This window comes from Erythrolamprus reginae, chromosome 2 (genome assembly GCF_031021105.1).
Source record: "Erythrolamprus reginae isolate rEryReg1 chromosome 2, rEryReg1.hap1, whole genome shotgun sequence".
NCBI classification, from domain to species: Eukaryota; Metazoa; Chordata; class Lepidosauria; order Squamata; family Dipsadidae; genus Erythrolamprus; species Erythrolamprus reginae.
Window position 1 is genome coordinate 279,396,572 of NC_091951.1, and position 27,838 is coordinate 279,424,409.

Genomic DNA, 27,838 nt, shown 5'->3' on the forward strand with positions numbered 1-27,838 from the left:
TTCCTTTAGAAAGGTGTTACAATTTTAATGAACTGAATCTTTTCTCAAGCTTGTACAGACATTTAAACAAAATGTTGTATATACATGCTTTAATGATGAACAGAGCTCTAGTGTACAATATCTAAGAATTTCTCCCAGATTATTTTTAAGTTAATACAGTGGCACCTCATGATACGAACCCCTCGCCATACAAACAATCCGAGATACGAATGCAGGGTTCGGAAATTTTTTCCTCTTCTTCCAAACTTTTTCCATCTTACGAACCCGCTGCCGAACGCCGAACCCAGAAATCCGACAAACGTTCAGGTTCGGGTGGCCGTTGAGAAGCCCCACCGCCCGGCTGTCACTTTTTGAAACAGCCGGGGGGCTTCTCGGCGTCCTCCCGAATCCGAACGCCAAACCCAAACTTTTGCTGAACTTCCGGGTTTGGCGTTTGGGAGGCCGCCGAGAAGCCCCGCCACCTGGCTCTCGCCTTTTGGAACAGCCGGGAGGCTTCTCGGCGTTCTCCTGAACGCCGAACCCAGAAGTTCGGCAAAAGTTCGGGGTCGGCGTTCAGGTTCAGGAGGACACTGAGAAGCCCCGCCGCCCGGCTGTTAACTTTTCAAAAGAGCCGCGGAGCTATCAGGCCGGTCAGGAGGCTGGAAAGGAGGTGGGGAATCCCAATAGGGAATTCCATGGGCGGAGCTTTGATGTCACAAAGACGTCCTTGCTGGCCGGCCGACATGTGGACTCCAGGAAGGACGTCTTTGTGACATCAAAGCTCCGCCCATGGAATTCCCTATTGGGATTCCCCACTTCCTTTCCAGCCTCCTGACCGGCCCAACAGCTCTGCGGCTCTTTTGAAAAGCTAACAGCCGGGCGGCGGGGCTTCTCAGCATCCTCCTGAACCTAAACGCCGACTCTGAACTTTTGCCGAACTTCCAGGTTTGGCGTTTGGGGGAACGGCGAGAAGCCCCCCGGCTGTTTCAAAAGGCGACAGCCGGGTGGCGGGGCTTCTTGGCGGCCTCCCGAATGCCGAACCCAGAAGTTTGGCAAAAGTTCGGGTTAGGGCGGCCGCCAAGAAGCCCCGGCGCCCGGCTATCGTATTTTGAAACAGCCGGGGGGCTTCTCGGTGGCCTCCCAAACGCCGAACCCAGAAGTTCAGGTGTGGCGTTCGGGTTCAGGAGGACACCAAGAAGCCCCCCGGCTGGGCTTCTCGGCGGCCACCCGAACCTGAACTTTTGCCAAACTTCCGGGTTCGGCATTCAGGAGGCCGCCAAGAAGCCCCGCCGCCCAGCTGTCGTCTTTTGAAACAGCCGGGGGGCTTCTCGGCGAGCTCCTGAACGCCGAACCCGGAAGTTCGGGTTTGGCGTTCATGTTTGGGAGGACGCCGAGAAGCCCCCCGGCTGTTTCAAAAGATGACAGCTGGGTGGCGGGGCTTCTCAGCGGCCTCCCGAACCCGAACTTTTGTCGAAATTCCCGGAAGTTCGGCAAAAGTTCGGGGTTCGGGAGGCTGCTGGGAAGCCCCCCAGCCTGGCTGTCACCTTTTAAAACAGCCGGGTGGCTTCCCAGCAGCCTCCCGAAGCCGAACGCCAAACCCGAACTTCCGCGTTCGGCGTTCGAAGGCTGCTGGGAAGCCCCGCCACCCAGCTGTCACCTTTTAAAACAGCCGGGGGGCTTCCCAGGAGCCTCCCGAACGCCGAACCCGGAAGTTCGAGTTTGGTGTTCGTAACTCGAAAAAAGTTCGTAAGAAGAAGCAATTTTTTTCTGAACCCAGGGTTCGTATTGTTGAGGGATGGATTTTTAATGAGTCTCGGCAGGCAGGAATCAAAGTAAAACAAACTTTATTTAGTAAACAGAAAGGTACATTGTGCCAGGAGCGGCACTTTATCAAGCAGCCTAAATCATGGCTGAACAGAATGGAATACTAGATTGGAATGCTTGTTACATAAGCAGGCAGATGTGACATGTAGGAAAGGATAAGAATTGTGGGAGTGATGTATGAGGGGATGTGATCAGAGGGAAAACACACATTAACTCTTTAACTACTGAATGTCTCTGTTGGCTGGCAATTCTCAGCGTGACACGTATCTCGAGTTGTTCGTAAGACGAGGGGTTCGTATCTTGAGGTACCACTGTACTGTTCTGCTGGCATGTGCCAACCGTCCTTAATTACAGGTTAATTAGTCCAAGCAGACACACACACAAGATAGAAGGCAAATAAATGTTCTTTATCAACAGAAGAGAAGAAAAAACTCCCTTTTAAACTTCAAAGGGATTTCTGCGATAAGGATTCTAATTGTTTTAGTTCGTTTGTTAATTGTAAATACTCTAATTTCTTTTCCTTATTGTATTTTGCTGTATAAGATATTGTTAAACCTCTTATGTACGCTTTAACTGTATCCCATAAGTTCTGTGGAGTAGTGTCTGATGTTTTATTAATTTCAAAAAATATTTTTAATTCCTTTTCAATCCAATCCTTATATTTCTTGTCGTTTAATATATACCTGTTCATCCGCCAATTGTTCTGTTTATTATTCATCGTCATATAGACCACTATTGGATTGTGATCGGCCCATGTATTAACGTCTATCTCAACTTCTCTTATTTGTTCTGCCACCGTTTTTGGTGCCCATAACATGTCAATTCTCGTCCAAATTTTGTGAGGATTGGAATAAAAGGTAAATTGCCTTTTAAGAGGGTGTCTTTCCCTCCAAATATCGCTTAATAATAATTCCGCTTTCATTTTTTGAAAAGTACTGGGTAGCAAGTTTCTTCTTGTTTTTTTACCTTTTCCCCTTTTTTTATTACCTCCCCCTCCTGAGTGGTCTAATTGTCTATTCGCGATAGCATTAAAATCACCTATTATCAATAGATTATCAATAGCTAAATCTGTTATTATTTGGTGTAAATTTTTATAAAATGTCATTTGGTCTTCATTGGGGGCATAAATAGAAACAACCACTAGAGGTCTGGGTTCAATGTCTACTTGTACAATCAATATCCTACCCTCTTTATCCTTATATATTTGTTTGGAATTTATAGAATTCTTGACATACATCACTACACCTCTTTTTTTTTGGTCTGCTAATGCAGCATACATTTTTCCAATTTTGGGATTCAACAGTAATTTTTGGTTATCTTTTTTAATATGAACTTCTTGTAGTATTGCAATCTGAACATTTTGGTTTCTGATTTTGGAAAAAATTTGCTTCCTTTTTCTTGGTTCGTTAAGTCCATTAACATTTACGGAAAAGATTTTCAAGTCTTTATTCATTGTCATTTAATAGGTTTTTTGGTTTCTCGCTGAGGTTGAACTCTTCTAGAGCCTTGGTCCTGCTCTATTACTTGGGCAGTTGCCCCCAGATTTTCTTCTGGCTGAATTAGTGATTTTTCCCCTGGTTGCTGTTGAGCTGGTTGTAGTTGGACCACTAGTTGCTTACTTGCATGGTCGGAGTGGCCCAAACCACTCTGTTCAAGAAAGAACATAGCTTGATCTACGTTTTCCAGTTTGTACCTTGTAGAGCGCCATGTCAGAGAAAGTCCTTGTGGAATAAGCCAACGGTAAGTGATATTTTCTTTAATCAAGATTTTGGTTAAAAAGTGGTAATCTCTTCTGTTTTCTCTGACACTTCTTGGAACTTGTTTTAATATCTTTATTTCTACTCCATGTCGTTGAGGCGGGGAGTTTCTTGAATAATGAAGTATCTCATCTCGCAACGCCTTTCTTGTAAATTTAATATGTATCTCTCTTGGGAGGTTGTGTCGACGGATATAGCTATTCGAAATTCGGTATACTTCATCGATTTCTTTCTGTAAAGCCATGGGGTCCTCCTGAAGTATACCTCCAATGATTTCCGCCATAGTCGTTTTTAAGTCTTCATCTTTTTCCTCTTTTATATTCTGAAATCGAAGTCCGTACGAAGCTCGTTGCATCTCCAGCTGGATGATAGATTCATCATATCTTTTGTATCTTTCATCAGCTCTCCCTTCAAGATACTCCATTCTTTTCTCATTTTTGTCAGCTTGCTCTTCAACTTTTTTAACTCGGTCATCACTTTCTTGAAGAGTTTGTTGGATCTGCTTTATCTGATCTTTCATCTCGCCCATATCAACTTTCATTTGAGCCATCTCCACTTTAAATTCTGCCAAGTCAGCTTTTATGGCTTCTCTTTGTTGTGTTGCCTCCTCCTTTATGGCTTCTCTTTGTTGTGTTGCCTCCTCCTTTATGGCCTCTCTTTGTTGAGTGGCATCTTCTTGTGATTTGACCATAAAGTCCTTCAAAGCGTTCAAAGTCTCATGAATAGTTGCAAGATTGGACTGCATTGTTTTGTCTTTGTCTTTGTCTTTGGTAGACATGGTTAGCACTTGATGCGAAGGAGAAGAATGCGGTGACACTTGTGGAGATAGGGTAGTTGGTGTTGTTTGTTTCTTTGTTGTTTTAACAAGAGTTGAGGTGTGGGACATTATCAAATTAGAATCCACTATTTCAAATTTTAAGGTTAGTTTCAATTTTATATATAGTGAAAAGGAAAAGAAATTACTATAAATTCCAAATCTATTCAATATACTTTGTTTCCCTTATAATATGACTATACCAATTCAATAGCAATTCAATTAATAACAGAGTTCAAAAGAAGAAGAGAAAAAAGAAATATTATTGTTTAGTGCCACAGGGAAAAAAAAACAAGTATTAGCCTTTTCAAGTAAAAGGGGGGCAGAAAATGAAAGAAGAGAAGGAATATCAACTATATATAGAAGACAAAAGAAAGAAAAGAAAAAAAAATTTTTTTTTTGGAGGAAAAGACTTTAGGAGGAGGGAAGAAAAAAGAAAAGGGAAAAAAGTGAAGTAAAAAGAATTGTTCAAAAAGAAAAAGAAGGAGGGTGATATTTTAGTTCAACTATTTAGAATAGAGCAGGAACCCAAGGCTTATTAACAATGCATGTAGTTCAAATCAAACTTCTTCTAGTAATAAAAATGTAAGGAAGAAAGTCAAAGAAAAATCAGGGAAAAAACCAGATAATTATTCAAAGACACAATAACAGTATTGTATACTTAAGTTCTTCTTATAGATCCTGTAATTTTGCTAGAAAGTAGAAATGAAAATCCAAATCTCAAAGGGTAAAGTTATATTTGATTTCAATTCAAAGTTCAAGGAGTAAAGCAATTCCAAAGCTTGCTTGTGTTCAAGATGGAGTCAGTTTATTTTCCAAATTCAAGACAGGAACAAAGAACAAAGAAAGAGATCCCAAGATGGAGTCAAGTTAATTTTCGTGCAGCAGGCAGATGTTAAACCAAAGAGTTCTCAGCAAATAATCCAAAAGGTGTCAGCAAATAGTCCAAAAGGCTCAGCAAGTATTCCAAATAGGTTAATCCAACAATAAGTAATCCAAGAAAGAAGTGATTTCAATCTCTTCTAGATTCCATTTAATTCATGATTATTATTTTATTCATGTTGTGAAAATAGGCAGCAAGAAAGAAAAAAAAAAAGGCAGCAAGACTGTGTTCCTCCGCTTCAAAAATTAAGTCCAGAAGATTATGATTTTAAAAGTCTATCAAGAACAGATTCTGATCATCACTAGAAATTTTCTTTAGCAGTTAAAATTTTCTAAATAGTCATATCAAATTTAAACTATTTTGTTAAAGCATAAAGTCAGAAAATTATTTTGTAGATTCCCAAGTTCACGTTCAAAATGGAAAAGTAAAAGTGAAGAAAAAAAAAATTAGGTCCGGCTGTTATTTGCGGATGAGTTTAAACAAGAAAAAACTTTCACTTTCGCCCTGGAAAAAAAAACTTTTACTTAAAGGTTTTACGATCTTCTGACTTAAAAACGAAACACAATGGAGATTTTTACCTGAAGTCCTTTCTCTGCTATATTCTTTTTCTATGTAGATGTAGATATTTTTACTTTCGCTTCTTTGCTTTTATTCTTCCCGCTGAGTGAGGGGAGAAAGCGCTGGCCGGTCCTCTTAAGCAAAGAGGAGCGGTTCTCCCGTCTCCGAAGCTGCGGGGCGAACCGCTGCCTCTGGAGTCCTGGCGATGGGTCCTCGGGCAGAGGAGAGCCCCCTGTTCATGGATCGGGCCATCCGGGCCCGATCCGATCGCAATTGCGACCTTCGGAGGGGGTAGAAGAGATTCGCCTGGCAGAGCCCTGCCAGACACGTCTCGTCGCGATCTCCACCAAACCGGAAGATGATTGAAAAAATATTAAAAGAAATAATAAAACAAGACATAGATAATACCCCGGAATTTTATTTATTAGGTGTTACAACCCAGACCTATAAGAAAGAAATTTTTTATTTAATCATACATATATTAACTGCGGCTAGAATAATATATGCGCAAAACTGGAAAGGGGAGGAAATCCCCAAGGAAGAAGAGGTTATAGCTAAGATATTAGATTGCGCTGAAATGGATATGATGACAAGAAGATTAAACGATCAAGAGGATACTAAATTTTACGAAACATGGAACAACGTTTACAAATGGATAGATAAGAAAAAATAAGATATATCGTTAGTGGTTGTTTTTTCTTTCTCTTTATTTTGTATTAGTTTTTATCTAGATGACGATAATAATAGTAATATTAGTTTAAAAGGATTTTTTGATGATTATGATATAGCTATATATGCATAAGTATAAACAATATATTAAGATTTTTGAAGTATAATAGTTGAATTTAGTCTTACTGTTTAGATTGAAGGTTTAACACTATTTTATTATAGTAATTAGGATTATACTAAAGGTATCTTTCCTTTTTGGTAACTATGTTATACTAACCTTAATACCCACATTAAGATTTGTAAACTTCAACTTAAATTTATTAATCTTTTCTTTTTTTTTTTATAATAGTTAACACATATGTATTCTTTTTCTATATTTGAATTTATACTTTCATAAGAAGCGGGGGAAATACACCCCCACTTTATGTTCATTGTTTGTTTGTATTTGTTTGTCTTTTTATGAAAAATAATAAAAAAATTGAAAAAAAAAAAAATAAACTTCAAAGGGATTTCTTGTAGCAACAAGGCACAGTTGAAATACAATACAAGAACGAAGTCCAATTATTAACTCAGTAACTGTGAAATAGGGTCACAGATACTGTTGTCCAAACAGTGATAAACACTGTTTGGTATACAGTGTTCCCTCGATTTTCGCGGGGGATGCATTCCGAGACCGCCCGCGAAAGTCGAATTTCCGCGAAGTAGAGATGCGGAAGTAAATACACTATTTTTGGCTATGAGCAGTATCCCAAGCCTTCCCTTTACACTTTAAACCCCTAAATTACAATTTCCCATTATCTTAGCAACCATTTAGATTATTACTCACCATGTTTATTTATTAAAGTTTATTTTTAAAAATGTTTTTTAAAGGCAGACAAAAGTTTGGCAATGACATATGATGTCATCGGGCGGGAAAAACCATGGTATAGGGGGGAAAACTGTGAAGTATTTTTTAATTAATATTTTTGAAAAACCGTGGTATAGACATTCCACGAAGTTCGAACCCGCGAAAATCGAGGGAACACTGTAATCCAAAGTCCAGGAATCCAAACACAGTCTTGAATAACAATCAGAAAACAACAATTCACCTTGACGAACTACGATCAGATAATCTTCCATAACGGCCAAGCCAGCACGTTGCTATTTTATCAGCAGCTCTAATTACTGGAGCCCCATCCAACCACAGGTGGTCTTTCTTATCTCCTGTAATATGTCTTAAGTTGTTCTCTCCTATGCATAGCTCTACGCATGCATGGGTCTATCATACGTTCCTCCTCTGAATCCAAAGAAGATAAGGAAGATTGATCTCTTCCTGGGCTGTCAGCCAAGCCCCCCTCTTCCATCACACCCACACTACCTTCGTCATCGGATACTTCGCTAGTTGACTCTATCGGGAGCAAAACAGGCCTGTGACATGTGGATGTTTCCCCCACCTCCACCTCCACATTGCTTGGGGCAGGAGCTGGGCCAGAGCTAACCACAACAGGTACTAACAATGTCCCCAGCTTTTACCTGCTTGCAAGCTCTTTCATTGTTACACTCTGCCAAGAATGTATTCCAAACCCTTTCTTTGTAGGTTTTTTTTAATTGCTTTACTTGTTCCAGATATTTCTTTCCAGCCCTAACCAGGTGCTATTAATGTACCCAAGTTCTTTCATTGTTACTCTCTGCAAAGAATGTATTCCACACCATGTCTTTGTAGGGTTTTTTTTCATTATTTTACTAGTTTCGAATGTTTCTTTCCAGCCCTAATCAGGTGCTAACAATGTTCCCAGCTCTTACCCGCTTGCAAGCTCTTTCACTGTTACTCTCTGCAAAGAAGAATGCTTTCCAAGCCTTAAGTCTTGGATTTTTCCATTGCTCTACTTGCTCAGACTGTTTCTTTCCAGGTGCTAATGATGTTCCCAGCTTTTACTGGCTTGCAAGCTCTTTCATTGTTACTCTCTCAGAATAAAAAAAAACCCTTAAACCCTTAACCAGAGGATAAAGTAATGTGCTGAAGCTGACCAGACTAAGGATGCTAGCCAGATAAATACCTGGTAAGCAGATTCTTTTCCCTATTTTCCTCCCCAAAAAATATGGTGTGTCTTATATTCTGGTGCATCTTATACTCCAAAAAATACGGTATATGCTTAGCAACCACACAAATTTGTTTTCGCCTAGTGCAAGTCAATAAAAAATAAAATGCATACATGAACAAATTAAATAGCAAAAAGCCATCAAAGTCAATAAACTTAAGTACGGAATTAAACTGACAAGTATTAATATATGTACATTTACATTGGTTCATATTATATAGACATTCACCTGACCATTTCACAAATGTCACATTTCTGTATAGTCCATTTATATAAACCAGTATTTCATATCATTCTGGAATTGATTGAATTGGTTAGTTTTATATTACTTATATATCTTAAAATGACAAACTGAACATATTTGGAGAACTTTTTTTTTATAGTTATAGTATTCACCTTTATTAGGACACAGTTGCACCTGCAGGATTTTTTTCTTATTGCTTGCTTTTTTGGGAAGTGTCTTCCGCCACACTTTCTAAACATCATCTCTAATCAGCATTTTAATATCCAGCAGTAGCTACTAGCTATTTACCATGGCAGGTGTCCTTGCAATTATTCACACTGCTGAACAGACTTATGTATGCCTCCACAGCACAAAGCCTCAATGTGGAAAAGGTTATTTCATTGAAATTTACAAGGGTATTTAAAAAAAAAGATTTAAAAATATTAAATGCCAATCTTCTTCTATATGCCTTTTATTCCTATTTATAGTGATACCTTGTCTTACAAACTTAATTGGTTCTGGGACGAGGTTCTTAAGGTGAAAAGTTTGTAAGACGAAACAATGTTTCCCATAGGAATCAATGGAAAAGCGATTAATGCTGCAAGCCCAAAATTCACCCCTTTTGCCAGCTGAAGTGCCCGTTTTTGCACTGCTGGGATTCCCCTGAGGCTCCCCTCCATGGGAAACCGCACCTCCGGACTTCTGTGGTTTTGCGATGCTGCAGGGGAATCCCAGCAGGGGAATCCCAGCATTGCAAAAATGAGCGCTTCGCTGGTAAACGAAGTCCGGAGGTGGGGTTTCCCAGCGAAGGGAGCATCAATGAAATCGCAGCATCGCAAAAACACCGAAGTCCTTGAAACCCCACCTCCGGACCTCTGTGTTTTTGCGATGCTGTGATTTCACTGAGGCTCCCCTCGCTGGGAAACCCCACCTCCAGACTTCCGTTGCCAGCGAAGCGCCCGTTTTTGCGATGCTGGGATTCCCCTACTGGGATTCCCCTGCAGCATCACAAAAACACGGAAGTCCAGAGTTGGGGTTTCCCATGGAGGGGAGCCTCAGGGGAATCCCAGCAGTGCAAAAACAGGTGCTTCGCTGGCAACGGAAGTCCAGAGGTGGGGCATCCCAGTGGCAGCGGTGGGTTTGTAAGATGAAAATAGATTGTAAGAAGAGGCAAAAAAATCTTAAATCCCGGGTTTGTATTTCAAAAAGTTTGTATGATGAGACATTTTTAAGACGAGGTATCACTGTATATGAAAACATTAATCCTGATGGGAAGAAACAAAATATTATTGTTCTTATATTTTCTTATTTCTGTGAGACACTCACATAGATGCTAAGTGTTCTGATTTAAAGTAGTCCAATATTTGTTTCTGACAGGGGTGAGTTGTGGATCCTTTTGCTGGTGGTTTGCTCAGGATCGCACTGGGCGCGCCCGCCCACAGCAATCAAAAAATAGCTTCTGCACATGCACAGAAGCAAAAAATGCAAGACGGCAGGACTCACAGACCAGAGCAACAGAACTGGCTACGTGATGTCATCATCGGTTTACTAATGGTTCTAAAGAACTGGTTAGAACCGGTAGGTACCCACCTCTGATTTCTGATGTCCAGTCAACGAAGCAGTGGAAGTGATGTGCGGGTGCCTGGAGGCTGTTGGGGTCTGGATGGGTGTCAACAGACTCAAACTCAACCCGGATAAGACGGAGTGGCTGTGGGTTCTGCCTCCCAGGGACAATTACATCTGTCTGTCCATAACCCCGGGAGGGGGAATTATTGACCCCCTCAGAGAGGGTCCGCAACTTGGGCGCCCTCCTCGATCCACAGCTCACATTAGAGAAACATCTTTCAGCTGTGGCGAGGAGGCTTTTGCCCAGGTTCGCCTGGTGCACCAGTTGCGGCCCTATCTGGACCGGGACTCACTGCTCACTCATGCCCTCATCACCTCGAGGTTCGACTACTGTAAAGCTCTCTACATGGGGCTACCTTTGAAAAGTGTTCGGAAACTTCAGATCGTGCAGAATGCAGCCGTGAGAGCAATCATGGGCTTCCCTAGGTATGCCCATGTTACACCAACACTCCGCAGTCTACATTGGTTGCCGATCAGTTTCCGGTCACAATTCAAAATGTTGATTATGACCTATAAAGCCCTTCATGGCATCAGACCAGAATATCTCCGGGACCGCCTTCTGCCGCACGAATCCCAGCGACCAGTTAGGTCCCACAGAGTTGGCCTTCTCCGGGTCCCATCGACTAAACAATGTCGTTTGGCGAGACCCAGGGGAAGAGCCTTCTCTGTGGCGGCCCCGGCCCTCTGGAACCAGCTTCCCCCCGGAGATTAGAACTGCCCCCACCCTCCTTGCCTTTTGTAAACTCCTTAAAACCCACCTCTGCCATCAGGCATGGGGGAATTGAGACATCCCCCCCCCCCGGGCCTATACAGTTTATGCATGGTATGTTTGTGTGTATGTTTCCTTTTAATAATGGGTTTTTTAGTATTTTTAAATTATTAGATTTGTCGTACATTATTTTATTGTTGCTGTGAGCCGCCCCGAGTCTAAGGAGAGGGGCGGCATACAAATCAAATCAAATCAATCAATAAAGAGATGAGGCCAATACGTTTATACTGTAAGATCTGTGCATTTCTAGATATAAGTTTAAGATCCATCAACAAATGAAATGGGTATCCCTGATGAGTATCTATCCTTTTACTATCTTGTCAGCAGGTTTGGGGGGGGAACCTTCTGCAGTTTTTTTAGTCTGTCTGAGAATATTTATCAATTATTTATCAAAGTATTTATCAATTTCAGCAAATTTAAGAAGTGTGCACTTCAACTTTCAGAAATTCTCCAGCAAGCTGTGGAACTCTGGAAATTGAAATCCACACATCTTAAAATTGCGGAAGTTGAGAAACACTGTTCACTGTCATGAAGGTTGCATGCAGAAAATTAAAGTTATATGTCTATTTTTATTATTGTTAGTATGCAAGCACAGACTTATTAATTAATTTATATTTGAAATAATATCATAGTGTCAAATGTATAAAAAAGTGTCAGTAGAATTATCAGAAAATAACATTTCCTAGAATCCCTCCGTGGATAGCAAGTTTGATATATAAATGAATAAAATCAATCAATAAATACATATAAATATTAGGCAAGGACAGGTGTTCTCAGGATCCAAAGCCTTCATTAAAACTCTGCCCTTTAGAGTTTGGGTACAACTTCATGACACTTACAAAATGGACAGAACTTTGAATTGTAATAGTGCAGTACTGCTGTCATCATTTATACTCCTTAGTCTATTGCACTGCAATGATGAATGACCATGATTAGTAGCTATGGAATGTTATTGATTTACTGGAATAGAAGAGACAGAAAACAAGAGAAATGGAGGAAAATGGTGAAAGAAAATACATGACCGGTTGGAAAATCAATGGTTCTTTGGAAGCACTGTTAGCTTTAACTTACTTTCTCAATTAATACAAAATAGAAAGGGAATCAATTATGAGAAAAATTAAGGCACTTATTATAGGATTCAACTGTAAGGAGTTTTGCTGTTGTGAACATTTTAATAGAAAAATGCCATGGGGCAGAGAGTTGTGGCAGAGGAGGAGAGAGAGAATGAGAGGGTCTGCATTAAAACTAAGTGGAGATAGTCCAGAGACAGTCTGAAGACTGTACGGGGGTGCAGAAGGCGAGGGGGCCTGGAGATGTCGCTCAAGACTGATAACTTTTGGAGGGCGACCGATGAGAACCATCATTGTTACAGAAGAAGAACCTGGGATAAAATCAAGTGAGGTAAAGAGACAGGACCTCAGAGTGCTGACCAGTGACAGTGGCCAGCACTGAGGGGACTATCTTATCATTATATTCAGAGACCTGGATATCTGCATTGGATTTTCTAGAACTTGCCAGACTATAGTCTGGCTCCATTTTGTCCCTGTTGCTGTTTTTTTAAAAGAAATTTTAGCTGACTAAAGCAGCCTTTAAAAACACAGTAACAAAGCCATAGTGTTTACAGTTCTATCTTTCTTACCCCCAAAGGCATGTATCATAACAATTGAAATAAAATGCTACCAGTATGTAAAAGAAGCTGGGGGGAAAGCCTACAGTCTATATTCAACTTGTCCTTACAAGCAAGACTAGTTCTTAATTAGTGCAAATTAAGCCAATATTAAGACTTGTCAAAATATTCTGCTAATTTTAAAATCATAAAATTGGGCTTTCCTTTCTAGCCTCCTCTACTGCAGAATTATATAATTAGCTAAATAAAAGTTTCTGCAAGACCTACATTTTTAAATGTTGATCCTATTCTGTAATAGATATGCCCACCTCCAAATGACAGCAAACATGAAAATGCATCCTTCTGCATCAGCAAGAAGCCTGAAGCTATCTTTATTTTCTGAACTACTATATAGATATCAGCAAAGTATGAGATTAGTCTTAGGCATAGTTCCCTCTAAGCTGAGCAGTGAGCAATCGCTCACTTAAAAATCATCATCAACTCAGAGTTTTCCAAACCTGCCCAGAAGCCGAGAGGGAAAGAGTGAGAGGGAAGGAGAGAGAGAGGAAGAGAGAGAAACAGATAGAAAAAAGAGAGGAAGGAAAAGAGAAAGAAAAAGAATGGGAGTAAGGAAGAGAGAAAGAAAATCAAAATCTAGTTTGAAACTAGCTCAACTATTTAAGTGGCATTTTGATATTGATAGAGTTGCCCTATTATGAGCTCACTGTTATAGACACACAGTACAGTATTTTATTTTGAAATTCTCTGAGGCAAAACAGGGTGGGTTTTTTATTTATTTGTTTGTTTGTTTATTTATTCATTTATTATTTCTGTGCCACCCAGTCACGAAGGGACTGCCGCTCAGACACTATACTTTTCCACCCACCCCCCTAAAAAATTAGAGGGAACACTGGTCTTAGGAATACCAACAACACTTCTCCAGAATATCTGACAATTTTATTTTAAACCTATACATGGATTAGAATACATTTTATAATGGAAGATCTGAAAGAGATCCTGAGAGAAATCAAATTCGAACAAACAATTTCAAAGAAGAAATATTGCTATTGTTATAAAACACTGAGGTATTGCTACCCAGCTGGCTGTGTGCATTATTTCTTCCACTGAAAGGCCTATCATTTTGTGCAATTCAGCAATGGATTAACACACTCATAAATCTGATGAATCCTTCAATATAAGCAATAAATCTCAATTGAACTGTGGGGTTCCAGAAATGCACATTGTGTAATTAAACTCTATTGTATTTGAAAGCAAAGCCGCACAATTCACATATACTGGGATGGTATAAACTAACAATATTCTGATTTAGCAATTTTTATTACTTTCGTATTTTATTTGTGTGTCCAAGTATGAAAATTGATTTCATTTCCTACCCACCTGAAAAGCATCATACTCTTTTTGTAAAAGCAATAGTTTTAGTGATTTTACTATATGAAGCACAAGACTAACTAGTTATATACTGTATTATGTAAATCTATAGAAGGACAAAGCATTTGAAAAGTGTGTTAGCACAAGGAAGCAAAGCACCACACTCTTCATTAAAGTCTCTTGGGGCTGCCTCAAAAGTTACTTCTAGTTGTCTCCATGTATACATTCGGACAACTTACTTTTCCAGCTAAATACCAAAGCTATATACGTACAACTGCAGACAGCCAAACCATAAATTTTTGAGAAGGTGGTGCACTCATAAAATACATATTTTGGGAGACACCTCTTGCAAATACTTTTAATAGATAAATAAGATTTATTGCATCTGCTAGATATATTGCTTCACTGAAGTTTTGTTTCGTATGAGAAGGATATTTAAATAAGATTACTGTACAAAATCTAGGTTGAAAAAGTCCAGAAATCCATTAGATGGCAACAAAGATATACAGCAATGCTAACTCTCTGTCATCTTTTGATTCTGCAATACAGATCTGGTAGCTCTCAAAAGTGCGTTTTCAAAAGGCAAGTGGGCTTTAATTTTTTTCCTTGAAGATGTTTTGCATCTCATTCAAGAAGCTTCTTCAGTTCTGACTGAATTCTGGTGAATGGAAAGATTTATATTCCTTGCACATGGCTGCAAAGGACATAACTCTTTCCACTCTACATCAGAGGTGGGTTCCTCCCAGTTTAGACCGGTTCACCCAAACTGGTAGCAAACTGCTGGTAAAGTCACAATGATGTCATGGGACCAGTTTGGTTGGTATCAGTCTGTGGAAGTCACCATCTTTTTTGGGGGGGGGTATTTTTTTTCTTTTCTTTCTTTTTTCTTTTTGATTTTTTCTTTCTTCTGCGCATGCGCATAAGAAGAATTTCCAACACTGCGCATGAATCACCATCTTGTTTTCAGCACTCTTTTTTTTGGAATTTCTTTGGATTTTTCACTATTGCACGCATTGCGTGAGGCGAACATGGCTAGTGACGCAGGAAGAAGCGAACTGGTAGCGACGTAACTTAGAACTCACCCCTACTCTACATCATTCAGTCAGAACTAAAGAAGCTTCTTGAATGGGAAGCGAAACATTATCAAGGAAAAAGCAAAGTTCAGTTGCCTTTTAAATAATTGTATTTGGGACAACTATTGATTTGATTTGATTTGATTTGATTTGATTTGATTTGATTGCTGCCCCTCTCCGAAGACTCGGAGCGGCTCACAACAAAAAAAGTACAAATCCAATACTTAAAAACAATTTAACACCCTTAATATAAAAACAATCATACATCTCTTACAGACCATACATAAAGCGGAAACGGCCCAGGGGAATCAATTTCCCCATGCCTGATGACAGAAGTGGGTTTTGAGGAGCTTGCAGAAGGCAAGGAGGGTGGGGGCAGTCCTAATCTCCGGGGAGAGTTGATTCCCGATGGTTGGGGCCACCACAGAGAAGGCTCTTATATTTATACATTTATACATATAATATTTATTAGATTTGTATGCTGGGACCCGGAGAAGGCCAACTCTGTGGGACCTAACCGGACCTGGGTGACTGAGAATCTCCATAGACAGATCTGGTAGCTCTAATTTTAAAAGTCTAGGAAGCCATTTAAAGATTTTTTTATTGGTTGCAAGCTAAAAACTTCCAACAGCTGATTTCAGAATAAGTTCTTGCACTCTGATTTTATTTTCAATTTAAAAAATGTTTGCATTGCCTAACTCACTGTGTCAGGTGAACAATTAAGACATCTGAGAAAATAAATGAACTTCCACGTCTTATTTCTTTAGCGTAGAGTCATATTTATTAACAGAGCCAAATTAGATTCAACATGCTTCATTCCAACTTAAGGTCCCTTAAGATTACATCCAGGTCAAAAAGGTCATCTACCACCCCCACACCCACAAGGACAATCAGGTGGACAAATCCAATGCAGAGATTTCTAATTCCTTCCTGTGTTCTGTTACTTTAGATTCTGCGTGAAAGAATGTGTGCTACGTGGCATATTCTCTCACTGTAAAAAACCCATATTTTTTTCCTTTTACTGTGTCAGGCCAGCCTTTGAATTCACATTTTTACCTTGGGCGTGACACACTGTTTGTGTATTTTATTGCCTATCTATACAAGAAAAGATTAGCTGGGCAGATTTGACTTCAAGTAAATTAAATCCAATCATATTAGCTAGCTTGAAACATTCTGCTAACAGTAGTACAGGATAATGATGGCGAACCTTTTCGGCCCTGAGTGCCAAGTAATTCGCACAGAAACATTGTGCGCTCACATGCTCGTTGGGGCTGCACTACAGAAAAGGCGAACATCCGGGTCATAGTGCGCACACATGCACAATGATCAGCTGGCCAGCATGCCTGCACAGGCCTGTTTTCGGCACTGCCGTGTGTGCAAATGCTCGTGCTCTGGAAAAAGCTGAACTTGCAGGTCCTGGCGTGCATGAACATCCAACCATCAGCTATCCAGTACACATGTGCACACCAGTTTTTAGCACTGCCACACACGTGAAGGACAGCTGATCATTGCACATGTATGTGTGCCGGAAACCTGGAACAGGGACAGGAAAGGCCATGCATGTTGGGCAACATGGATTCGCGTGCCAATTTGGCCACTTGTGCCAGAGGTTCACCATCACGGATATAGGAAAAAGAAAGTCCATTTTTAATTACATTATCTCAGTTAAGCAGGTGAAAGTCACACCTGTGAAGGTAGAATCAAGTTATAGATTATCACCCAGTCAAGTTAAGATATGCCACTGGTATAGTCATGAACAATACCAGTAATCAGAATCTAGTACATTCTAAGATGAAGAAAGTCTTCTTAAAACCACCTGAAGTTCTAATTAAGCTAAAAAGGCCTTACCTGTGATCGGCTCTATAATAATCCTCCCTAAGAAACTCCATTCCAAAAGTATTGAAGTAGCCATTATTGAGGAAATGACATAATAATAAGCACACAATTACCTCCACATTATATCCTTGATTAGCTGCTGATTCTCTGGCAATAAAATGTATTTTGGCTCAGAGAAATGAACGCGTACTCATCTCTTCAGACATCACTAAAGTATGTATGCCAGGGGAATGAAAGCATAGTAGCTAGCAGTTTCGCTGGAATAACATCATTTAAAATAAATTATGAAAGAATTTGTATACATACCCTCTGTTTTTCAGAATCCACGTAGCGAATGCCAAAATAGTCCTTTTCTAGCAAACAGTAGTGATTGCAAACATGATCTATGAGAAACTGGCCTTTGGTCTCTCTCTGAAAAAGAAAAGGCAATACAAATAGGTAGAACATGTAGGTGTTTGCATATATAACTAACCTGTGTATCATATATTTCAATCAGAAATATAGGTTGTATCTTATCTTAATTGTACATTGAATAAGAACACGATTTAAACATAACTAAGTTTGATTGATTTCAATGAATCCACCTAAAATTAAGAAGCATGATGATGATGATGATGATGATGATGATGATGATGATGATGATACTAATAATACTGATACTATTACTAATAATAATACATAAAAAAATAAATTTTTATTTTTTTGAAAAAAAGGTGGTTCTACCAGGATTTGAACCCCGATCCGTAGATTCAAAGTCAAGAGAACTAACAATTACGCTATAGAATTAGCTATGTTTCTGGGCTTTCTTTTAAGCTAGTAAAGGGAGGTCAGGAAGAAGTATACGTGACATCAAAACTCCACCCCCGGAATTCCATCATGGGGTTTCCCAGTTCCTTTTTCTTGCAGCGCAGCAAGCAAAAGGAGGTGGGGAATGCCACGATGGGATTCCCCACTCACCTCCCGGGCGTCATCATTTTGCGTTGTTTTAGGGAACCTTGAACCTGAACCCCGAACTTTGGCATGTTTAAAAAAATGTTTCACCTAGCAACATAAATTTTGGGCTCAATTGTGGTTGTAGCTACAACCACAATTGAGCCCAAAATTTATGTTGCTAGGTGAAACATTTGTTAAATGGCTTTGCCCCATTTTACAATTTCATAGTCATATTTCTTAAGTGAATCACTGCAGCTGTCAAGTTTGTAACATGGTTGTTAAGTGAATCTGGATTCCCTATTGACTTTGCTTGTCAGAAGGTCACAAAAGGAGATCATATGATTCTGGGACACTATAACCGCATTAAATATGAACTAATTGGCAAGCATATAAATTTTGTTTATGTGACTCTGGGGATACTACGATGGTTGTAAAGGTGAATAAGAAGCCACTTTTTCAGTGCTGTTGTAACTGCAAACAGTCACTAAATGAAGAACTGTTGTTAAATCGAGGGTCTAAAATTCGCAAAATATCACTTTTCACTGAAGCATTGTAAAGCTAGCTAAGTAGCAGTAACTAGCCAACCTTGCCTGACTTCATAAATCTAAAGAGAACTAGATCTGGTTATTACTGGGACAGGAGATTAAGAAGAAGACCTTAGAACACAAACTGGGTTGAAATGTTGAAAAATTATGTAATGTAATAGAAAACCAATTTAGTATTGGTGCCATGAAATCTACATGGATGAGTCCTCAAAGCAGGGGAGGGCTCCACTTACTTTCACCACCAGTTCGCACTGCAATGTTTTGCACATGTGCTTTCATTCTGCCTGCGCGCACGCGTCCCCTTGTGCAATTTTGTTTCTGCACATGCTCAGTAGCTATAATCAGCCCAAAACACAGCTGAGGAACTGATCAGGTAAAGTAATAAAGATAAATATAAACTTGAGAGTGGGCATGAGGGCCCTTTTTCAAGCAGCAATAGAGGAAAAAACTTGCAAACAGTAAAAAAATTCAGAAAATAATTTTTAAAAGATGGATGCTTGGCTGCATAGCTAGAGGTATAACAAGCAGGAAGAGGGAGATTGTGATCCCCTTATATAGAGCGCTGGTCAGACCACATTTGGAATACTGTGTTCAGTTCTGGAGACCTCACCTACAAAAAGATATTGACAAAATTGAACGGGTCCAAAGACGGGCTACAAGAATGGTGGAAGGTCTTAAGCATAAAACGTATCAGGAAAGACTTAATGAACTCAATCTGTATAGTCTGGAGGACAGAAGGAAAAGGGGGGACATGATTGAAACATTTAAATATGTTAAAGGGTTAAATAAGGTTCAGGAGGGAAGTGTTTTTAATAGGAAAGTGAATATAAGAACAAGGTGACACAATCTGAAGTTAGTTGGGGGAAAGATCAAAAGCAACATGAGAAAATTTTATTTCACTGAAAGAGTAGTAGATCCTTGGAACAAACTTCCAGCAGACGTGGTTGGTAAATCCACAGTAACTGAATTTAAACATGCCTGGGATAAACATATATCCATTGTAAGATAAAATACAGGAAATAGTATAGGGGCAGACTAGATGGACCATAAGGTCTTTTTCTGCCGTCAGACTTCTATGTTTCTATGGCGGCACCCACAGACCACGGATCCAGGACCCCATTTTAACATCACCAGCAGGTCACTACCAGTTCGGGCTATCTGGTCCAAACTGGGAGGAACCCACCCCTGCCCCAAAGTAACCAGGAATAAAGCTTGATGAAGAGTATTTGCGTACATATCCATCTTGATATTCTTAACCTTGCTCTTAAACCAAACAGAATTATGCTAAGAATACTACACAATCCCCCAAAAGGTGAGACTGCTTTAAGGAATTACAAACTGTTAAGTCCATTCATTGTGAAAGTACATTTTTTGAATCAAACCTAAAACATTGTACTGTCATAACAAATTTTGCTTCTCTTCCTTACAGCCATCTCCTTTCTGAGAGCCCAGAAGTCTTTGGCTTTTGCAGTTTTGTTTTGTTTTTTCAAAATAAAATGGATAATTTAGTTAAAATTCAGTCTAATAACAACATACTACATCAGTACAGTGATCAAGATACTTGCAATGAAAGACAGAAAATAAAAATAAAATGAAAATTTAATAAGCTGGCTCAATCATAGTTTACTATGCATCCTTTATAGTCAAATGCAAACATTTTGAAAATTGTGGGAGATTCTCCCAGATAATTTTTTATAGAATTAATATCCAAACCAACAATAGTGTTGTGCCATTCTGGAATATGGGCTGAAGCTTTGCATGATATGACCTCGACTTTGTCTCACATTGGTCTAGCACATGGCAACTTCAAATATCAACCAGCAAATGTTCTACCCTCCACATCGGCAAAAAGAATCCGAACCTCATATATAAACCGAATAAACAAAATCTTACAGCCAACCCCCACCCAGTAAAAGACCTTGGAATACTAATATCAAATGATCTAAGTGCCAAAGCCCACTGCAACAATATTGCCAAAATGACTTCTAGAGTTGTTAACCTGATCCTACGCAGCTTCTGCTCTGGCAATCTCACGCTACTCACAAGAGCCTACAAAACTTTTGCCAGACCCATCCTTGAATACAGTTCATCTGTCTGGAACCCATACCACATCTCGGACATCAACACCCTTGAAAATGTCCAAAGATACTTCACCAGAAGAGCCCTTCACTTCTCCACTCGAAACAGAATACCCTACGAAAGCAGACTATCAATCCTAGGTCTAGAAAGCTTAGAACTACGTCGCCTAAAACACGATCTAAGTATTGCCCACAAGATCATATGCTGCAACGTTCTACCTGCCAATGACTATTTCAGCTTCAATCGCAACAACACAAGAGCACGCAACAGATTCAAACTTAATATTAACCGCTCCAAATGTGACTGTAAAAAATATGACTTCAGCAACCGAGTTGTCGAAGCGTGGAACTCATTACCTGACTCAGTAGTGTCAACCCCTAACTCCCAACATTTTTCCCCTAGACTATCCACGATTGACCTCTCCAGGTTCCTTAGAGGTCAGTAAGGGGCGTGCATAAGTGCACTAGTGTGCCTTCCGTCCCCTGTCCAATTGTCACTCCTTATCTCATTTATCTTTTCTTCCTTTCAAATATGTTCACCTAAACTTTTATATCTTTTCTTCTATTCTTTTCTTTACTTAGATTATTACATATCTTTCTCTTCAATGTATATTATGTATTGGACAAAATAAATAAATAAAAAATAAAATAAATAAAATGTATTGTAGACTCAGATTGCCATCTGAAGGAATGCTTTTTTCTATCTTTTCTACAGCTGATTTGAAACAAGAGCCATGATTCTTCTGCTTTGCTTCCTTCACAACAATGTAGCATTTCCCAGTAGCACTATGTTCCCATCTGGCTTCTGGTCCCAAAGCAATCTTCTTTCCTCCCCCAAGAACTGCAGCATCTTCTTGACTTACATACACTGTACTGTATCTCCTTGTTTTCACCATTACAGCTTCCAGGAGAGCATACAATTTTAGTTTTATTTATTTCCGTAATTTGATTTACCTCTTCCCACAGCTCTTAGCTTAGTTTGAAATTTAAAAAAAGAAACAATTTAAAATCATGATAATAAAAATTGTTAAGATAGCAAGCAGAAAGGTAAACAAATAATTAAAATTAACAAAATCAACAACTAGAAGCCTTATACGAAACAATGCATTTTAAGGATCTTTTAGAAAAGAAAATACAGTGGTACCTCAACATACGAGTTTAATTCGTTCCAGACCCGAGCTCGTAAGTCGATCAACTTGCATCTCAAACGAATGGCTTTAGACTTTGTTTTTCGCGCCGAGATAACCGGAAGCAAGGAGATTCTTGCGCCACCTAGCGGAAGCTCGGCTCGTATCCCGAATTTGAGCTCAGGTGTCGAACAGAAATTTCGCTCTCATCGCGGCTCGTAACTTGGAATACTCGCATGTGGAGCAGCTCGTATCTAGAGGTACCACTGTAGGTGTTAGAATTCCTTAACTCAGGAAGTATGTTCCAAAGGCCTACTGGTAACAGAGAAGGCTTAGTATGCATGGAGATTTTTATAGAAGGAATATTATCTTAAGAAGCCTTATGAGCCATGTGAGATTTTAAAGCATTTTAATGTATTCTTTTTCTCAGAAACAGAGTTAGTTTGATGCATTGATCAAGACACCAGACTAGAATCCAGGAGATTGTTAAAAAATAAAAATAAAAACTTGTCAAAAAAAACCTACAGGATCTACAAGTAATCCATGCATCACCCATAATCATAGATGCACACATTTTATGTGGTCTCATCACATTCTTCATAGGACCAACTTTGCTGCTGAGTTTTGAACAACTTAAGTATTCACACTGGATATAAATGTAACGCTATTTAGAGAACATTACTATGGTTAATTAAGGTAGAGGTTTCCAGAATATGCATAATATTAAGATCATTCTCTTTCAGAAAGGAATGCAGCTGGCATATCAATTAAAGTTCTCATTTTAAAAATCCTGAATATGATTTACCAGACAGTATGAAGAAACACACACAAAAAACCCCCTCCAATAACTACTTAGATCAATTGATATTAATCTCACCCATAAAACAAAATTATGTTTTAACTACATTTTTGTTCTAAGTTAACACATAACTTACAGTCACAGAACAGCTTTTTGATGTAGAGAAATATAGTTCAAACTTGATTTTCCAGTCTTAGGCCTGGAAAGTCAAATAATAAAAGTACGGCATTTTTCTAACCTTCAGAACAATATGTATGCTAAATTAAGTGCACAAGGTAAATCACTTACACAATTGCAAATTTCAATAATATATACTATATTAGGTATATAGAATATTATACCTCATAAATGAAGCCAAAAAGTCATCTAATTTATGTAAGAATGTCCATGATGAACAATTCAGTCAATGCAATATTTTCATAAAGCAAAGCTGCTTTTGTTTCCAATATAAAATATTTTAAATATACAGAATTATAGTATCAGTAGCAATCAAAACAATACTAGTGAAGCAAATTCTCCTCCCTCCATTCCCCAAATGATTATGAAATTTGCTCTGTAAAGTTACAAAATTTTCTGAATGAAATCTGGAAGCACAAACTGCAGGGACAAGAAAAGAGATCATTTATTCATACAACATTAGATGGAAGCCTCCAGTGCTTCCTAAATAGAATATGGAAGATTTAATTTTATTAATCGTAGATTACTGAATAAGCAACTGAGTAGAGTTAGGCATATGCGAAGCTATACACTACCATTTGCAAGCAGCATAATCATTATTATTATAATTACTAATAATTCTATTTTATCCTCCTTTCCTCTTGAAGACATGCTAAACACATACAATATGCTAATTCATAACCAGACAAACCACATTAGGTTTAACAAAATAGGCTGCACTAGTCATGCACATATTCCTTATGAAATAGCCATCAAGAGAAGTAATAATCTGAGGAACAAAAAGAGGAATAAATAGTTGCAAGTTGTAGAAGCTGAATGTCATATCAATCATATCAAAGAAGCTTGTAAAGAGGAAGAAAGCAAGCTATAAAGCAGAGACTCATATCACATTAGAAGATGTGCTTTGTATTTAAATGCACAAGTGATCTAGGGTAAGTTCTTGGTTGGATCATATGTTCACTATGCATTTATTAAAGAAAAATAAAATTAAAATAGGCATTATTCCAAAAACTCTTTGTTTGTTTGTAGAACTAAAAGTTTCCAGATCTTTCAAAACTCCTTTATACAGTATGTTACAATTCTAGGTCGCTTTATAATGTTTCAGTTTTAGACAATTCCACATGTTGAGACATACTTGATCAAATGTTGCCTTTCTTTTAGACCACTCCTTCTATCAAATGCACAAAAAATGTTTGCATGTAATTGGGTGCATTCTTTGAAATATACTAAGCATTTAGTTCCAGTCAAAAAATTGCTTAACATAAATGCCATTCTATCTTAAAACAAAGTACTATTCTGTTTCAACTTATTGAAGTCAGAGAGTCACAAATATTTTCAATGCGTTAGCAAAACATAAAAATAATGCAAGACTACTTATTCAGTCCTTCAAATTCAGAACAAAAAAGGGAAAACACACAAAAGACAGAATAATAGTAGAGTTTATACTGTGATAATCATACACTAGAGTCAAACTAAATAAATACAATTATAAATATGTGATTACTGCCAAAAATTATTATCACATTCATTTTTCTTTTTAATCTGCTCAATTGTGATCTGAGATTTTAGCATTCAGCATTTTCCTATCCCTTATTTTTCATCACTGGCTGGAAATAGCTAAGACATGTGACACAGCATCACAACATGAGACAAATCCCCATAGATGCTTTAAATAGGAGAATAAAAACTAAAAGTACAGCAAGTGTATTTTAGTGACAATTGCTCATATATCATAACATCGTTTCACTATTAATATTTTTTTTCTATAAATGTCCACACATTTTGGGAAATTAACTTGTCTCAGGATATGTTTGAACAAATCAACCTAGGGTTCTCACTCAAGGCACGAATGACTCATTTTATCCTACTATGGATACATGATGTGAAAACTTACTGTAGCTCTCTGGAGAAGGATGTAATGTTGGAAAAGTTAGAAGGAAGAAGAGGACACCAGCAGCAAAGTGGGTAAACTTAGTTACAGTGGCAATATATTTGGGGGGGGGCACAGTCCAAACTTTGAATCTGGATAAGTACCTTTGAATGGTATTATAACTTTGAGTGGTCACCAAGCAACCAGTTGTAAGTTGAGGACTCTTTGTAGTGAAGTCACATAAGAACATAAGAAGAGCCATGTTGAATCAGGCCAAAGCCCATCGAGTCCAGCATTCTGTGTCACACAGTGGCCCAATTGTACATGGTGATCTTGAGCAGAAAGGGAAGGCAAAACCCTCCCTTTCCCCTGACCCCCGACAAATGGTACTCAAGGGAATCCTGCCTGCCTCAACCAACATAGAGGCGGCACATGGACATCCGTTTCAATAACCACCGATACACTTGGCATCCATGAATATGGCTAATCCAGCCTTGAAGCTATCCAGGCTGACAGCTGTCACAATCTCTTCTGGAAGTGAGTTCTGTAAACCAATGACCCTCTCAGTGAAGAAATATTTCCCTTTATTTGTCCTCACTTTCTTATCTATGAGCTTTAGGGAGTGCCCCCTTGTCCTAGTATTGTGTGATAGAGAAAATAATTTTTAGAGAAAATAATTTTTCTCTATCCACTTTTTCTATCCCATGCATGATTTTATACACTTTGATAAAGTCACCTTTTAAATGCCGTATTTCAAGGCTGAAGAGACCAAGGCGTTGCAACCTGGTTTCACAAGGAAGGTGCTCCATTTCCTTAATCATTCTTGTTGCCCTTTTTTGTACCTTTTCCAGTTCCATTATATCCTTCTTGAGGTGCGGTGACCAGAAGTTCAGACTCATCGCTTAAGTGTTCTGCCAAAATTCTTGGAACGGTTCCAGTTTACCCATTATATGAATGAAACTATAAATAGCTTACCTCCAGGAATGCCTAGACAGTGTAAATTCTGTGAGCCATATCCAGGTCACAATTTACGCTGCTCTGCAAACAGTCTATTAAATATTTTGCTATAATTGCCTGATAACATCCCTTATGGAGATCAACCGTGCAGCCTTCTTTAACTTTAGGGCCCGTGAATATGTTTGGACTGCACTCACTGTAATTTGGAAGACATCAAATTAAAAAAGATGTCCTTCCCATACTTTAGCTCTTACCTTATCATGGTTTTCTTGGAAATGCTTCTAATATTATCTGTTTTTCATCTCTTTGTATTTCATTGTATTTTATTCTACTGCAGTGAGGGCAAACCTTTTTTTCCTTGGGTGCCAAAAGAGCATGTGCGTGCACTATCACGAATGCGCGAGTGCCCACACCCATAATTCAATTCCTGGGTAGGGCGAAAACAGCTTCCCTCACCCCCGGAGGCCCTCTGAAGGCCAAAAATGGCCTGTTACCCAACTTCTGTTGGGCCCAATAGGCATGTGTTTTGCCCTCGCCAGGTTCCAGAGGCTTCCCTGGAGCCGAGGGAGGGTAAAAACGCCCTCCCCCACCCCCCACAGGCTCTCTGAGAGCCAAAAACGCCCTTCCAGAGCCTCTGCGCAAGCTAAAAATCAGTTAGCCAGCACACACATGCATGTTGGAGCTGAGCTAGGGCAACAGCTCACGTGCCAGCAGATATGGCTCTGCGTGCTACCTGTGGCACCCGTGCCATAAGTTCGCCATCACTGTTCTACTGGATTCATACATGATATAAAATTGTCGTTCTCTTTTGTGACCTACCTAGGCAACATTTTTGGAGTCTTCGGAGAGGGGCGGCATACAAATCTAATAAATAATAATAATAATTTTAATAATTTTAATAATTTTAATAATTTTAATAATTTTAATAATTTTAATAATTTTAATAATTTTAATAATTTTAATAATTTTAATAATTTTAATAATTTTAATAATTTTAATAATTTTAATAATTTTAATAATTTTAATAATTTTAATAATTTTAATAATTTTAATAATTTTAATAATTTTTCATCTGAAATGTAATATAAATATGTGATCCTATGCATGCCAGTACAGCCAAAATCTTGTGTTTAGAATGTAGTAAAAGACAAAATTTATTCTGGCATATGGTATATGTTTTAGTTGAGTATGAAATATTTTAAAAACAAATGCAGCTATTTTCAAGGGAGCTGCTCTTTACACATTTGTGTTATAGTGAAAAATTCTGAGAAATGTGAAATTGTATCCTATTTGAGCAAGATTATCTCCCAAAGAATTTTGCAATTAAATAATATATTTCTGAAGAGAACATTTTGTGCATTTATACAAAGCAGAAAAACATTTGATATTAGGGAATTTTCCAGATGCTATATAGTAAGTTCCTTTCTCTAAATGTGAATGAGTGGTCATTACTATTTATGATAATAAATAATTTATGATAGTAAGTGCTTAAAAGCAATCACAGAAAGACATCAATCAATAATGAGACACTCTACAAAAGATTCTATTTCATTGTTCCTCCAAGGAATTCAAACTCTTAACGCTATGGCAATGTCACTAAGTAGAAAATGAAACCTACACCAGGAAAGAATATAGTTCCAATATCTGATGGAAATAGTGAATTATTTTGTCTTGCATACTAGGGTTATTGCCAGAAACATAGTATCATTTGCAGTACGGTATACAGTGATCCCTCGGTTAGCGCGGGGGTTACGTTCCAAGACCTCCCGCGCTAACCGATTTCCGCGTTATATTGGATGCGGAAGTAAAACCACCATCTGCGCATGTGCGCCATTTTTTTCATGGCCGCACATGCGCAGATGGTGGAGTTTGCGTGTGGGCGGTGGGGAAGACCAAGGGAAGATTCCTTCAGCCGCCCAACAGCTGATCTGCTCCGCAGCGCGGAAGCAGCGAGGAGCCGAAGATGGGGTAAAGGCAAAGGGGAAACCCCATCTTCGGCTCCTCGCTGCTGCCACGCTGCGGAGCGGATCAGGTGTTGGGCGGCTGAAGGAACCTTCCCTTGGTCTTCTCGCTTGCCGCTTGCCAGTCCACACACGCCCCCCTGGATGAGCCGGCCACAGGGGCGAGGGGTGGGGATGAAGGGGCAGGACTTCCCGGGCGGAAGGCATGCTCGGCTCTGCCGCTCCAGCCCGTTTCGGCCGAGCCTCCCCGGCCAAGCAGCCAGGGAAGTCGAGCCAGGCGTGGCGGCGGCAGCGCTGCTTCTCCGGT

The 27,838-nt window shown here is 39.1% G+C and overlaps 1 protein-coding gene across 1 annotated transcript in view; it reads right to left on the reverse strand.

Moving 5' to 3' along the window:
- FRMD3 (FERM domain containing 3) overlaps nucleotides 1–27,838 on the reverse strand; it is a 97,957-nt gene that overhangs the window by 51,690 nt on the left and 18,429 nt on the right. Inside the window, exon 2 of the mRNA XM_070742728.1 lies at nucleotides 17,391–17,495. Coding sequence (XP_070598829.1) covers nucleotides 17,391–17,495 — 105 coding nt within the window. The remainder of the gene's footprint in view (nucleotides 1–17,390; nucleotides 17,496–27,838) is intronic.